General features: G+C 40.9%; 2 protein-coding genes across 2 annotated transcripts in view; one reads left to right on the top strand and one right to left on the bottom strand.

Annotated features, from left to right (window-relative positions):
- The window catches only part of LOC142377084 (RNA-binding motif, single-stranded-interacting protein 2-like), a 29,864-nt gene extending 23,889 nt beyond the window's left edge, over positions 1–5,975 (top strand). The window contains exon 14 of the mRNA XM_075460846.1: positions 1,909–5,975. The gene's annotated coding sequence lies outside the window, so the exon portion shown is untranslated. The remainder of the gene's footprint in view (positions 1–1,908) is intronic.
- Positions 5,976–7,218: 1,243 nt separating this feature from the next.
- On the bottom strand, positions 7,219–9,749 carry faim2b (Fas apoptotic inhibitory molecule 2b). Its single transcript, XM_075462101.1, has 12 exons — positions 9,735–9,749; positions 9,250–9,301; positions 9,020–9,087; positions 8,849–8,913; positions 8,690–8,743; positions 8,559–8,609; positions 8,401–8,440; positions 8,265–8,302; positions 8,054–8,141; positions 7,866–7,961; positions 7,558–7,611; positions 7,219–7,464 (listed from the first exon to the last, which is right to left on the bottom strand). Exons 1-12 carry the CDS (start codon positions 9,747–9,749, stop codon positions 7,315–7,317), a joined length of 771 nt encoding a protein of 256 aa, XP_075318216.1. The 3' UTR covers positions 7,219–7,314.
- Between the last annotated feature and the right edge of the window lie 6,384 nt (positions 9,750–16,133).

Below are 16,133 nucleotides of genomic sequence, written 5' to 3'. Positions count from 1 at the left end.
GTAGGACAGTGAAGTTTTCTCTGCACTGTCCCACACATGACAGTTACACAGGAAACGTTTTCTAAAGTGTCTGACGGGTAAAATTAAGGATGACGACGTGAGAAGTGACACAATAATGAATTGACCAAACTAACACTACTTGTCATGAAGGTGGAGCTATTGCTTTAAAAAAAAACCTGTTTAAGCTTGAAATACATAGAAAAACTACATATTTAACTGGTCAGGTCCACTTTGTTTTGTACAACTGCCGCACACTTGTCAGGATGATTAGAACGTGACAGGGAAACGGGACTTTTTAGTAGAAAGAAACCTCCAACATACCACGTACTGTCCCGTCCACCAGAATGGGGAATATTGTGTATATGCCCGTGGGTCTTTCTATTGGTGTTGTGGTTATGTCTGAATGAATCCGAAAATGAACCTAAAGCATTGAAGTGTCTGAAAAGGTCACAGATAACGGACATGACGCTGACCTTTCCAGTAACCATCAGATTGATGAAAGAAATTCATGTCTGAAAATAACTACATCATCGCTGTTGACGTATGCTTGTGATGGATAAAACACACATGTACTGTTCCATATGTGTCACCATAGACGTCTGTAAAATACAGAAACTTGTTACTGATGGACCTAAACAGCAGTGTTTGGACTCCTGATTGAATTTTTACATTCACTGCACTGCAGATTTACGTTTAAAGACCATTTACAGTTTCTGTATCCACTCATGCACGAGACTTGTGCACATCAAGTACGCCTGGACCAGTCTTTATTTAGGAGAAGAAAAAAAAAGACTCAGAGGATAAGAAGCAAAAGAACTTCATGGATGCTTGTTTTTAGGAAAAACTTTATCCAGACTTCTCCAGTGTACCGTAGACCGATTACATGCCCATATGTGGGAGGCTTCGGCGCAGCAAAAGATAATATGAATAGAGCCGCTTGCATGTCTGCAGTCCTGGTGGAACGCAGACTCTTCGGATGTACCCGGCCTTGCGTCACATTCATTCATTTAGCAGATGTTTTTATCCGAAGCGACTTGCAAGTGAGGAAAGATTCAGGGGCGATGTGGAGTTCAGCGTCTCGCCCAAGGACACTGCAACATGTGTAGCGAGGACGCGGGGGATCAAACCGTTTGTTGGGCGACCACTTTATAGCCGTTTGTCTCTTTCAAACAAGCTAAATAAGCCTGGCTGTGACATTCCAAGTAAAAGGTGTGCGTTTTATAAATGTGGATTGATTATGAATGTTTTGGCTGGCTTTGGTCAGGGGCTTTAGACTCATTTGTAAAGAAGTTATGCGTATGAGTTGTGCTGTCTTTTGATGAACCCACGTATCTGGGGCCCAATAATGCAAACTGCTTATCAGTGTTTACATCCTGTGGTTTCATTTCAGAAATGTAAATCGGATGGTTTCATATCGTAGTGCTGAGCCCAACCCCCGACAGTCACTTACAACATGCGTTTAAACATACTGGTTCGTTACATTTGTATAACGTGTGCATTTGATAATATACCTTTACTCGAGTTGCTTCACTCTGGCAGGTTGATTATGCCTCGTGAGACACTAAGAATTGAAAGTTCACATGTTTTAATGTAAGTGCAACAGTGTACCAAGTACTGACTGCATAACTAAGATGTGCGCTGGACTGTGCATTCTGTGTGCGCTTTACTAAATGCTGAAGTAATCAAGAGCGCATTCAGTGAAAAAAGTTCATTGCTTGCCTGTGAGATAGTGACACAATGATGTGTACTGTGAATGGAAACACCCTGAAATGATTTACTGCCACATGTTTACAGAAGAATGTTGGAAAATTCTACCTTTTTATTTTCAGACTCACGCTGTTTTCTGAACTGTGTACAATGTGTTGAGTGGGTTCAAAGTATCAACGCTGAGTTACGTGTTCTTTTCAGCTCCCAGCGTGGTGGGGCCGAGGGCACGAAATGAGTCCAACCAAAAAGGATTCGGCTGGAAGAGATCTGTGCTCCATACCGTCACCAAGCACCCGGACTTGAACATGGATGACAAAAGGAACATTCGTGTGCCTGTGAGTGTGTTTGTTTCTATGTGTGCGCGAGACTGCGTGTGTGTGTGTGTGTGTGTGTGTGTGTGTCTGTTTTCTGTGTTTTTCTCTTTTTTTTTTAAGTAAAAGGACAACACTTATTTTCATTGGACTCTTCTGTTCACATCCTCAAGAGTTGATCAACCAAAGGTGGGAATCTTCTCCAGAGACGTTTTGATCTATTTTGATAACTGAGAGAGGAACATTAACAAAGGATGTAAAAAAAAAAAAAAAAAAAAAAAAAAAAAAAAATATTTACAAAGAGGAGGAAAAGACACAGAGCATTATTTTTGTGCATGTGATAAAACAAATTCTTATTTTTAACAAAGCATTCTGGACGTTTCAGAGTGATTCAAGGAAGAGTTGAAACACAACGTGTCTTTTTTTTTTTTCTTCTTCTTCTTTTTGTAAGATATGTAAACTTTTATTTCCTTATTTCTGTTGTCTGATGCTCTTATTCGCAGCAGCAACAACTTTGTACGGATTTCCAAAACCTTACAAACACTTTTGCTGGCCTGCTTGTGTGGAGTCACTCTTCACTGTGGGAGGTAAACCGTTTTAAAGCTACTTCTTCCCCCCAAACTGCTGCCGAGATTTCTATTCACGCACAGATGATACGAAAAAACACGTTTCTAGTTTAGTGGCGTTGGCTTTTTTTTTTTTCTCTTTTCTTACCTTAGATCATTCTTTCACAAGAGAAACAAAAGACAATCAATTATTTATATTTATATTTGAATTATAGTTCTATTTTTTCCGGGTTTTTAATCATCGAAGCCTGCGTTTATAGAAAAGAAGTTATTTAACGGGCTGAAATGGACTTTACCCCACACAGTAATGAGCTCATGAAAATGACTCTTCGGGGAGTTTTTTTTTTTTGACGGTCAGGTGGCTTTTGGTCCTGTGTTTACCATCTTAAAAAAAACAAACAAACACCAAAATTAGACACGTTCGTGCTAAAAGTCGTCCTTTTTTTTGTGTGTTAGAATGTAACCTCGCGTTACGTCCCTGTTTATGAGAAGTGGTTTTAAGCGGTTTTGTTGTGGCAAACCATCAGGTATCCTTAAATTCATCCTCTGTCGTAGGGATGGAGCGAACGTGCTTTAGAACAGAGCGGTTGGATTTTTATGTGTACAAAGAACAATGCAGTTACTAAATTAAAGTGTAGTTTAGCGGAAGCAATGAGGTAAATTAAAACAGAAGACTTGGAACATCCCTGAGAATAATTAGTCTGATGCAAAAGGGAGCTGTGAGTCTTTCTCTTTTTTTCAATGCTGCTGTCTCCTGAGTTTGATTCTCTTATCCGTGAGTTTTCAGTTTGTAGAAAGTTAGCTGTCTTTTGTTTTTTCTTTCGTCTGTCTCTTGAGAATTGCGAATTTGCCTTACCTTTGATGAATTAGTCTTAGACTAGATTTTAGCCTTTGAGTTTAGCTTTTTACAGAGAGTAGATGTTAGTTGTTGTTTTTCCCTTCGAATGGATTGATGCCGTTTTCTTGTGCACATCAAGTTTTCTTTTTTGTATGTTTTTCTTCTCACATGAATTGCCGTTCCAAGCCTTGCGTCGTCTGTCTCTCCTGACGTTGTGTCTGGCCTATTCGCAGAGAGCCTTTCAGGATGGAGAGCTGAACCAAAACAAATGACTTAATGTGGTGCTTATCCAAAAGACTCGGATCGGCGTCGCGGTGCAAACAAGCTCGGTGCGTTCAAATCTCGGTCAGCACGTCGAGTGAAGCTCATGTCACCACGTTCATCCAAATATCTAGACTTGTAATTTATACAGACACCAGAAACTGTAGATATGTAGATAATAGAAATAATGGTTTTTACAAAGGACTGCTCACTAGACCATGGAAGTGCCATTAAAGACGATTCTTAAAGCCTTTAGTGAGACAGCAAGTCTGAATGAATTTGTGAGTGATCTAAAATACAGCAAAAACAATTTCGAGCTACGCCTTAACGTTTCTTCTCCGGGTGAGCTGCCGGATTCCTCCCAGGATTGACTTTCATTTGTATATACTACGGAAATGGCAGCAGGCTTGCTCGGACGCCGCCGGGTCAGTCGCGGCCCGCGCGTTTGTTGGCTTTACGAGGCGCTTTTTCGTGCTGCCCCGCAACCGTTAATGTTTGAAGCCGGTGAGAAGCAGATAACATCTGTCCAGAGGCTCACAGTTCACAGAGTCCCCCCCTTTTTTGTTTTTCCACACTTGACTTTTTGCTGTGTGCTTCTGGTGTATATTTCTGCAACCAAAGATGTTGTAGCCACCCACTTTTTAGCTCTCTGTCACAGAAAAACTGCTGTCTTTGGCTTCTGATATATTTAGAAAGAGAAACGATGGCAATAAGGGGTATAAACATGCACTTGATATTCCACATCATGACTACGGTTTCAAAATATGTCTGCGGGATCCTTCTTTTTTTTTTCGTCCTTTCTCTTTAAATGCAATCCCTAAATGGAGATGCCAGCAGTGTGCAGAGTGCATGGAGACGGACTCAGCTGACGTGCAGGAGGAACACAGAGCGCAGCTTTGTCACGTGGTGTCAAACACGAGAGTTTTCAGACACGAGAGACGCTTTTGTAAATAGCCTTTCCTTCCTTCCTTCCACTTTTTACCGTTCTGTTTGTTTCTCCTTGTGTGTTTTCTTCCTTCCTTTCTTTTTTGTCGTATGATTTATGACCTGTCCAGATGACACAGTGACTATCAAGTTTTCAGATTCACCTCATCATGAAGGAAATGTCCAGAGAAATGATATTCCATGTATTAGCCATCACTTTTAATACAAAAACAAGATTTTGGAACTATGAAATGACCGCGTGTTACAAGACAGTGTTTATTTATTTTTTTTGTTTGTTTTTATGTTGTTGTTTTTTTTACAGCAGAGCTAATGTTGTAGGAAATGATGTTTCGAAACAAACTGGCATTTTTCATTACGTTAGAGGTAAAGAAATTCTAAGAATCATAGTATACTCTGTAGATAGTACAAAGTATTTGAAATTGGAAAGAATCCCTTGCACTTATTATTCCACGTCGATTTAATAAAATGCAATTTCTGTCCATCCCAATGTCAATTTGATGGCTTGTTTCATAGTTTCAAATCATTTTGCTGCTAAAACAGAATTTCCAAGCAGGTGGTTTCAGGTTTTGTCCAATCTGGATTTTCACAGTTTCCTTGTTCTTTCATTTGGTTGACACGAGTCGCCGCAATCTGTGAAGTTCGGCAAAAGTAACTCAACACGTAGTAAATGATACACTGATGATTCGGGTGGGGTGTAGCGAAATTTAGCCTCACAAACTGTAACCCTCTTCACCTTCTCCTTCCAAAGTGAAGGAAAAGGCTTAAAACAAAAGATGGAATTAATTGATAACGATTATCAAAATATCTGCACTCGAGCCAGTATGTTTTGTCCCTTCTGAGCCACGGTAGTACCATGTTGGCGCGACATTGCAAACTAGCTGGGTGGACAACCCGCAGCAGTTTTTATATAAATCACTCTGGTGAAAGGTTAGTACGCTTATGGTGTTGCATTTCTGCCGTTATGTTGCAGAAAATGTCGCATGTTGGAACTTTGAAACAATTGATGCTCAAAAAAGCCCCCCCCCCAAAAAAAAAGCGCCACAGCGCATGAACCGAGTGAGTGTGAAAATTCACTGGACCCGCCTGACTAGCTGCTTGTGAATGGTTTCCTTATTTATACAATAACTCATTTTGTACAGTTTTGTTAGAGGAAAGAGGTTTTGATATTTGATTATTTTGCAAATGCCACTTGGCTACTTTTGTCTTCCTGTGCCAGAGTTGCTAAATTGTCATTAACTTGTGTTTTTTATTGATTGAGATAAGATTTTACTTCTTCCTTGGTTTTTCTCTTTGAATTTGAATATGTCAGTTGTTTTTTTTTGTTTTTTAATAAAAGCCTTGTTTCAATGTTCGGGTGAACTGTTTATTTTTCATCTTTCTTATATAGCTGACATACAGAAGTCCCCACCCTGTCATCCGTCCATTTTTCTAAATCCACTTATCCTCAGAATGTAATTTCCAGGCAAGGATTTTTATAGTTTTAATTTTTGCTCATCATTTCTATACATTTTTGAGCTTTTTGTGTGTACTTTGAGAACTTTAAATCACACACTGAATAGATAATATTGGGGTAAATAAAAAGATAATTGAATAAAAGTCGGACAGGAAGTCATAAATACACACATGGCACAAATGACAAAAACAAAAATATGTGCAGAGATAACACGACAGGATTTCCCAGCCATGAACTGTAGTTATATATATATTTTTTTAAAGTTTTTTTTTTTTTTAACTTTTGCTCATCTTAATGTTTATTGTTCTCATTTGGGTGCCTTCGAGTTCAGGTTTTATTTTGCTCAGCTGTAATTAGATTGATAGATAGATACTTTATTAATCCCGAGGGAAATTCAAATTACGGCCTCCACGTTAAATGTTTGAATAAAGGTCATACTAATGAAACAGCAGGTCTTTGTTAAAACAATCCCCAGTTTTTGCAGCAGCTGTAAACGCAGCGAGACGCAATGTTGTTCTTGAGTAGCTTTAATTGGAGTCTCAAACTTAAATGTACACAAAAGAATATTAGCATTGCACATCTGGATTTGTTGAATAAAACCTCTTTATTGAACAGAAAGCTTCAAAAATCCTTTTTGTTCACACCTAAAAAAGGCCACAATCAACCAACAATCTGAATTTAAACATTTCTAATCGCATTAAAGTACTGTATCTTGTTCCCTTTGAGTTCCTTGAAACATCTAAATGTAGGTTACACACACACAAATCTTTACACAAATGTCTCACACATATACTGTACATGTTTGCAAAACACTGAATGTGTCATCTATAATGATAGGCATTTAAAAATGGATATAAAAGTGGGTATATATATATATATTACTAGCAGAACAGGTTATTAAACAAAGTCAACCCTGCTGAGCTTGAACGTGCACATTTCCTGAATCTCAATCATTGGCCCAGTGATGGGTAAAAAGGAAGCTGATTTTATCTATTAATACTATTTGTGTGGGGACGGCCAGAATGTCGTAAACAGATACAATCGTTAGGCGAGGGAGGGCACTGTGTTGAAAACATAAGGATTGTAGAAATGGGATTACACAATTAAGGATCCAATGGACTGCTCTAATCAAAAAAACAAAAAGTCCTGATGCGTTCTTATGCTGGTCGGTGGGGGGGATTCCCAGTTGGTTGAGTTTGTCAAGAGCTCCAATATCACGGCTGAAGGCATGCTTCACTCGCGGCCACCTCCCATGATCTGGAGCAGGAAGCTGAACAGGTAGATGATGTCCAGGTAGAGGCTGAGGGTGGCAAAAATGTATTCCTCTGGACTCAGACTGTAGCGCTTGTTCCCTAAAAGCAGCTGGGTGTCGAAAGCCAAGAACTGTGGCAATGTAGAACAGGAGGAGAGTAAATTAGTGTTAAAAAATGCATAACTTGATAGTGTTAAGGATAAGTTGAAGCGTCTGATTCCTACCAGAGTAAAGAGGATGGCTCCTATCACAGCATAGATAGCATGTAACCAGGGAACCTGTAGCATGAGATGAAAAGCATTACAAAACACGTTCAAGGAGGACAGCGGCATGCTAATTTGAGCGAGACAGGACAGTGTAAGATTATCTGCAAGGCTAATCCCCCGTTATAGGTGCACACCTGAACACAGATGGCAACACTTACGGCATTAAGCTGCAACTGTTGTTTAACTCATCATTAACTTCAGCTAATTCTACCTCCTAGAAGTGCTGGAATGGATTGTTCCAGAATAAGGGATGGAGGCGAACTTACGTATCCAAAAGGGACCACAATAGACATGGTGATGGCACACAGAAGCATGACCATAGTCAGAGAAAACAGGACACCGTGGCAGGAAGTGACGTCGACCTGCAACGGGAGGCAGAGAAGTGAGAAAAACATCCAACAGAAATTCTGCTGCTTGTGTGTGTCTGAAAGAACTTTGAAGCAGTTCGTCTCACCCGGCTCTGGAAGCTGAAGACGGTGACGGAAAGACACACCAGAGCTGTGATTCCCAGACACAGCATCACCGACTTGGTGTTGTAGAAGCTACAGGAAGCACAAACACGTGCCTGTGTTAGAGTTTTTTTCCAGTTTGAAAAGCAGTTTAGAGAAAGTTTCCCACACAGATAGATTCGTCAGCATGTCCCCACATCCCCGGTGAGTGTTTACCTTGACACAAATCCCATCATGAAGGCCATGCTCACAGTCTGTGAGGAAAAGCCAAAAGAAGCACACTCACAGTTAGGTGTATGCTTTGCACAGATGGTAATATAGTTCAGTGCAGGCTGCTGTATTTAATACTTACAAAGAGAAATAACAGTGTGACATTCCAGGGAAATTTCCTCCTGTTTAGGAAGGAAGAAAAAATACACGTTTCATATCATATTCTGCAAATTCATATGTAACCATACTCCTCTGTGTTGTCAAAAAATAATCTGTGACGTATAAATTGCAAGTGTTTACCTCAGTTCTCCACAGCAGGACAGCGCAATGTAGGTGGCGAAAAACAGCATACTAAAAGAATGGGAGAATACTTAATATGGCATGTAAAAGAAAAGGGTTGACGATGTGTGTTATGGTGTTTTCCTACTTACTAAGATGCCATGTACAAGCCGGGATGAGTCTGAATATAAAACCTCACAGGAGCGCTGAAAGAAGTGGAAATATGGTTAGATGCACATACTTCAGTAACAGCGAAGCCAAGTTGACAAACTTTGGCGGATGGAGCAGTAGAGAAATACGACAGCGGTTACCAAAATGTGAAGAGACAAACGATTCCGATGGTCAAAGACAGCTGAAGCAAGAGAATGGCGTAAACCTGTGGGTGGACAAACACTCTGTTAGAGCGATGGAAATGTTGCTTTGGTGTGCACCCCTCTGCACTGGAGTGATTTGCTTGATCTAATCGGTTTTTTTTTCGGTACCTTCCTGATGAAAGTCCGCCTGATGTTCTTGTCGTCCCAGGCGAACTGGGCTTCCATATCTCCATAGCCTGCAGAAGGGGAGGAGATGCAAAAGGGTTGATCTCCAGAAAGTGTGTCTTTCACAAACATTATTATTTTACCAAACATGCACCTTTCAGCTGGTGTTTTCATTCATTGTACATCTGATATTCAACAGAATGTCTTAAAACTTCAAGTATGTGGTTTCTCACCTGCTGTCGCCTCCTGGTAGGTGGGAGGCTCGTTGTCGTTGTCGCTCACCTGCTGGGAAAGAATGACAAGCAGTGGGATAATTAATGGTTAAACTTTGTGTGTACTTCTACTATTCATAAATAGTTTTCCTTTTCACAAAAGAAACATTTACAGTTTTGTGTTTTGACTCCAGAGCAGTCTGCTTTCGTTAATTCATTAAAGGGCCTCAATGTTTTGTTACAGCCAGCTTAGATAACACAGATGAACGCAATCATGTTGCTTTTGCAGATCCTCAAAAATCATGAAACGTCTTTGACTTCGCTGGTATTTGATTTGACGCATGTAGCCCACAGTCCTGTCTCGTGACTATACCTTTATCATTTGAACCCCCTTGATGAGACGACATTTCAAACAAGCTCAAGAAAGAACTAATATGGTTTTAAATCAATACTGAATAGAGATTTTATTCACCCACAGTGCAACTATATAGCAGATTAAAACAAACCTTTCCCTTTTTCATGATTTCCCCTTTTTGCTTCTTTCTGTTGCTGATGTTGAGGACGACAAGGTCCCTGGTGAGATGTTTTGCTCGTGGAAAGTTGCCTCAAATCCAAATCCTAAGAAATCCCCCGCACCTCCTGCTGCCTTAAATGTGGTTTGTTTGGCTCCAAAACACGCCGGGAGTGTGAGTAAAGATGCTGTTTGTGGAGCAGTTGTTGCTCTCAAATTGTGTGCAGTGTGTGGATTACACGGGGGCTTTATAGGTCTTCATTTGGTTAATCTCTCTCTAACCCTGATCCACAACACCCCTCCGCTCAGCCTATTAAGTCGCTCTAGAACAGTTCAGGTAGTCTCAGAATACTGGGATCAAGCCAGACTGTACCACTGCTGGCCCAAACAGGGGTGTTTTGGGGTTTTTTCCGTCTCTCTTTGCCGGCATAGATCTTCTCAATGGTTTCAGGACACTTAATCATTCCACTGCTCACCAGATCAACTCAAAGATCTTACACTGCTGAATTACATATGCGTTACCCAACAAATCCCATTTTGGGGAAATCGAGGGGGGAAAAATACAGATGATCAGCACAGAGATTTTCATGCTGTGGGTTCACATTATGTCTAACATTAAAATAATATGATAAACCTTTTCCTGTATCCCCTTTGTCAGCAGCTAAAAGACGTACACACCTCACACCCCACAGTTTCTACTGATCAACAATGATGGAGCAACTCATATAAAACAACATATTTACTGACAAACTCAAATATGTTGTTGTCCAAGCTCATCACTGTCATTATCAGTCGCCATCAGTCATGTATCAGCCCTTTTTCTGTTTTTTTTTTTCTATAAACGGGCAGTCAAGTAAAGCTGCTCATTGTGGCTTCTTTTCTTTTCTTTTCTTTTCTTTTCTTTTCTTTTCTTTTCTTTTCTTTTCTTTTCTTTTCTTTTTTTGTCCAGCGACAGATATGGGAACAAGATCTTCGGTTCAGGTAAACTGATGACATCAGGTTTTATGTAAGAGGCTGCTTTAGTAACAGGCACTTCAGACTAATCAGCAAGAAGTTAAGATCATTATGGAGCACACATGGAGATTTACCAGCAAGCTTGCACCTTTGATCTATTTTTGCTCGTCTTTATGGTAATGCTTGCCACTTTCATAAGTACAAAACTATAAATAAAACCAAAAGGGAGCCTCTGTGTAAAAATGCCTACAGATAGCCTAATTCTTATTAATCTCACTCTATAAACTGATGGAAATTCTTGATGATATCTAGTCTATTTTTCCACTGGCATGAAGTCATGTCTGTTACACAAGCTAAGAAATCAAGGTGCGGAAATGGTCCCAAGAAGGTACATATGCTTTGTTGTTCCAGCTGTACCCTATTAGGTTACAATCACTGTACCTTAGAAATCAAGGTATGAAAATATGCTGATTTCTAAGCTCTGCAACTGTAATTGAATGATTTTAACAAATTAACAAAATTACTGTTTGTAGGTGTTAATTGAAGGTAAATACAATACAGTATACAGACCTGTGCAATGTGCAATTTTAGCAGCCTCAGTAAAATACACACAAGTGATTTGGATAAGTGACATTTTGGCCTAAGGGCGCAGTGTTTCCACTGACCCTGAGATAGATGATTAAATAGTCTGAAGGCCACAGGCAGAAAGGACTTCCTCTGGCGTTCGGTCTCACACAGGGGTGGAATGAGTCTGTTGTTGAAGGTGCTTCTGTGCGAGGTTATTCAATTCAATTCAATTCAATTCAAAAATACTTTATTTATCCCAGAGGGAAATTAAATGTTGATGTAGCTCAATTAAATCAAGGAGTTATTATAGATGCTGATGGCTGTAGGCAGGAATGATTTCCTGTAGCGGTCCGTTTTGCATCCAAACTGAAGAAGCCTTTGACTGAAGAGACTCTGTTTTCTGATAACAGTCTCATGGAGAGGATGTTCAGGGTTGTCCATAATTCTCTTGATTTTATGCAAAATCCTTCTTTGCATTATTGTCTCCAGAGGTTCCACAGTCGTCCCCAGAACAGAACCAGCCTTCCTTATCAGGTTGTTGAGTCTTTTTAGGTCCCTGGTTCTGATGCTGCTGCCCCAACAGATGACGCAAGAGGAAATGACGCTCTCAACAACAGACTTGTAGAATATCTGCAACATCTTGTTGCAAACCTTGAAGGACCTTAGCTTCCTCAAGAAGTACAGTCTGCTCTGTCCTTTCTTGTAGATGGCTTCACTGTTGTGTCTCCAGTCCAGTCTGTTGTCCACATGAACACCAAGGTATTTATATTCCTCAACCACCTCCACTTCTTCTCCCATGATGGAAACAGGGTTTGATCTGACCCTGTTTCTCCTGAAATCTATAATCATCTCCTTTGTTTTGTTAACATTCAAGATGAGATGATTGTTCCCACACCATGCCACAAAGCGGTCCACCAGCTCTCTGTACTCAGCTTCTTGTCCATCTCTGATACACCCGACAACTGCAGAGTCATCTGAATATTTCTGTAGATGACAGGAGTCTGACTTGTACTGGAAGTCTGAAGTGTACAGAGTGAAAAGGAATGGTGAGAGTACAGTCCCCTGTGGTGCTCCTGTGCTGCTGATCACCTGGTTAGACACACAATTCTTCAGTCTGACAAACTGTGGTCTGTTTGTCAGGTAGTCATTAATCCAGGTGATTGTTGAGGCCTCCACCTGAGTCTTCTGGAGTTTCAGACGAAGCAGATCAGGCTGGATTGTGTTAAATGCACTGGAGAAATCAAAGAACATGATCCTCACAGTGCTGCCTGCTTTGTCCAGATGACAGTGGGTTTGTTGAAGCAGGTGTATGATAGCGTCTTCAACTCCAACTCCATGGCGATAAGCAAACTGCAGGGGGTCCTGATATGTGCTGGTTTGCTTACACAGGTGGGTCAACAGGAGTCTCTCCAGGACCTTCATGATGTGGGATGTCAGTGCAACAGGTCTGTAGTCATTGATATCTGAAGGGTGAGTTTTCTTTGGTACCGGAACCAGACAGGATGTCTTCCACAACAGTGGTACCTTCTCTTGGGTCAAGCTAAGGTTGAAAAGGTGTTGCAGAATCCCACAGAGCTGCTCTGCACAGGCCTTCAGGACTCGGGGGCTGACACCATCTGGACCTGCAGCCTTGTTCCGGTTCAGTCTTTCCAACTGCCTCTTCACCTGACTTCTAGAAACAGAAAAGTGGGAGGGGGAGGCAAAGGGGACAGCAGCATCTCCTGATTGGGTTGATGACAAACTAGTGGAAGCAGAAGAATCCATGACTGAGGTGGAGGTGGAGATGTTACAGGAAAGCTGTGGGTCAGAGGAGGGTGGGATGTCTCTTTGGCTGGGAACAGGAGGGGAGGATGGTGAGCTTGTTCCTGAACTGAACCTGTTGAAGAATGTGTTCAGCTCATTTGCTCTGTCCAGACTTCCATCCATCCGATCCTCCCTCTGTTTGAGGCCTGTGATCTTCTTCATTCCTGACCACACATCTCTGATATTGTTCCTCTGCAGTTTACTCTCAAGCTTCTTTCTATACACCTCCTTGCTCTCTCTGATCTTGACTTTGAGCTGCTTCTGTATACTCCTCAGTAACTCCCTGTCTCGCTCCCTAAAGGCTCTTTTTTTCTTGTTTAATAGTTCCTTTAGCTCACTGGTGATCCAGGGTTTGTTATTAGGGAAGCATCTCACTGTTCTGGTGGGGATGATGTTGTCCACACAGAAGTTTATATAGTCAGTCACACACTCAGTCATGGCATTAATGTCCTCTCCATGTGGCTTACAAAGAGAAATCCAATCGGTTGCATCAAAACAACCCTGTAAGGCTTCTTCAGCATCATGTGACCACTTTCTAACAGTCCTTTTTGTGACAGGTAGTCTCTGGACAAGGGGTTTATATGCTGAACAGAGAAAAACAAGGTTGTGATCTGATTTACCCAGGGGAGGTCTTGATTTGGAAATGTATGAATCCTTGACATTTGTGTAAAACAAATCCAATGTCTTGTTTTCTCTGGTAGAGCAGCTGACAAACTGTTGAAAAGTTGGCAGTGTAGCAGAGAGTGAGGCATGATTAAAATCACCAGATATTGCCACAAAAGAATTGGGGTGTTGTGTCTGTATCTTAGCAACAACGGAACTGATGACATCACATGCAGTGTCGGCAACAGCTGAGGGTGGAATGTAAACAGCCACCAAAACAACACTGGTGAACTCTCTTGGCAAATAATATGGACGAAAACTTACTGCCAATAGTTCAATGTCAGGACTGCAGATACGACTCTTCACAGTAACATGTCCTGGGTGACACCATCTGTTGTTGACAAGCACTGCCAATCCACCCCCTTTCCTTTTCCTGCTACTCTTTAAATCTCGATCTGCTCGTACAGTCAGGAAGCCCGGCAGAGAGACGCTGGAGTCAGGTATATGATCATGTAGCCATGTCTCAGTAAAACACATAATGCTACATTCCCGATATTCTTGCTGAGTCCTTGTCAAGGCTAGAAGTTCATCCAACTTGTTAGCTAACGATCTTACATTTCCCATGATGCAGGATAGCAGAGATGGTTTGAACTTCTTCTTTCTTTCTCTCCTCTTTGCTCCTGCTCTGCATCCACGACGCCTCCTTTTCAATTCCAGTGGGATTTCTGGCTTCAGTTGTCGAATTATTTCTGCTTTTCCAATGTTATTCAGCTGCTCCCTGTTGTAAACCACCTTGTTGCTATGGTTATGCATCATGACAAAAGAGTAAAATATACAAAAGTATTGGGAAAAATTAATCCAGCTGCACAGCATCCAAGGCAGGAAGGAACAGTTGTCCAAAAAATGCAATTTCTTCCAAGAAATAACAGGAATGAAATTTAGAAAAAAAGAAAAATCTCAATGTGAGGTACAGAGCTACTCCAACGTGCTGCCACCCTCAGCAGCGCATTCTAGAACAATTTAGCAATTTAGCACCTGGTGAAGAGTGTGAGTGTTGCTGTCGAGGGCACTATGCAGTTTACACAGCATCCTCCTCTCAGACACCACCAACAAAGAGTCCAGCTGGACCCCCAGGACGGAGCCAGCCTTCCTGATGATCTTGTTGATCTTGTTGGCGTCTGCTGCCCTCAGCCTACTGCCCCAGCACACCAAATCAAAGAGGATGGCACTGGCTACCACCGACTGGTAGAACATCCTCAACATGATGGTATACGTTGAATGACCGGAGCCTGCTCAGGGAATAGAGCCGGCTCTGGCCCTTCATGTAAACAGCCTCCGTATTCTTGGCCCAGTCCAGTTTGTTGTCCAGGTGTACTCCAAGGTATTTGTAATCCTGGACCACATCCACAGTCTCACCTTTGATGGAAATGGGTGTGGGGCCAGATTTCCTCCTATGGAAATCCACTACCAGATCCTTTGTCTTGGTGGTATTAAGATGCAGATGGTTAGTTTCACACCACCCAACAAAGGGATCAAATCTAGCTCAACCTTAGTTGAAGGACCATTTCTGTACCTTACAGGGTGAAATTCAACCACTGTGTTTGGGTATTGTATAGATAAATGACTGTTGTTTCATGATGCCAGCTGTGTGAATACATTGAATTACTTCAGGTCATATGAAGCAATAAAGGAACAAACAAATCAGCTTTGTAGTTTAAAAAGACCAGATGAAACCCAAATGCACACGTTGATTGGGGAAAAAATTCACTCTCAAGCTTGCAATAGCAGATTTTGTCCCCTTGGGAAAAGCAGAAACAACTCACAAGTCCACAAAACGTTTCGTTGTATATATAATAACGGCCACTAGATGGCAGCAGACGACTAAACAAAATTTCCTGCAAGGCAGTCAAGACCTGTATCAGATTCAAGTCTAGTAGTTTAAACATCTATATTCATATTGCCTTTGTCATTTATTTCATTGCCCGTCTACAAGGCAGACATGGAAAAAAAAAAAAAAAAAAAACTAAAAGATGCCAACCAAAAATATCAAAGTACTTTTTTGATAAAAATTTAACAAACTGAACGAATACTTCATTTGCTGGTGTTTTAATTATTTTAGCAACATGAAAAGAAAACTCAACAACACCTCAGGAAAAATATAATGATGTTGTTCTGGATACATTAAGAATTTCAAACGCGATTGTTGTAAAATTAGTGTTTTTCGTTGAGCTGTGGATTCCATTTTATATTTTCAAAGCCCTTAAATTCTTTATGGGATGATGTTCAAAGTCAAAATTTGAATTAGGTGGATTAAAAAAAAAAGAAAGAAATCAGAGGCCCAAGTTTATATTCATCAAATTGCTTTGAGAAAAATTCATTCTCGACCAATGATCATGTGACATGATCAAATGTTACTGATCAACCACCAAACAGACTTTGTGCTGATATGATTTTCTCATCTGTGATG

This window comes from Odontesthes bonariensis, chromosome 3 (genome assembly GCF_027942865.1).
Source record: "Odontesthes bonariensis isolate fOdoBon6 chromosome 3, fOdoBon6.hap1, whole genome shotgun sequence".
In the NCBI taxonomy this organism is placed as follows: Eukaryota; Metazoa; Chordata; class Actinopteri; order Atheriniformes; family Atherinopsidae; genus Odontesthes; species Odontesthes bonariensis.
The sequence above is the reverse complement of the archived record's forward strand: the minus strand, read 5'-3'. Positions and strand labels throughout refer to the sequence as shown.

Bases quoted from the DNA above. Each gene is read 5' to 3' on its own strand.
- faim2b (XM_075462101.1), bottom strand. The intron at 8,914-9,019 runs GTACCGAAAAAA...GTCCACCCACAG, and splicing joins GGCGGACTTTCATCAGGAAG to GTTTACGCCATTCTCTTGCT. The intron at 8,744-8,848 runs GTAACCGCTGTC...CACTTCTTTCAG, and splicing joins GTTTGTCTCTTCACATTTTG to CGCTCCTGTGAGGTTTTATA.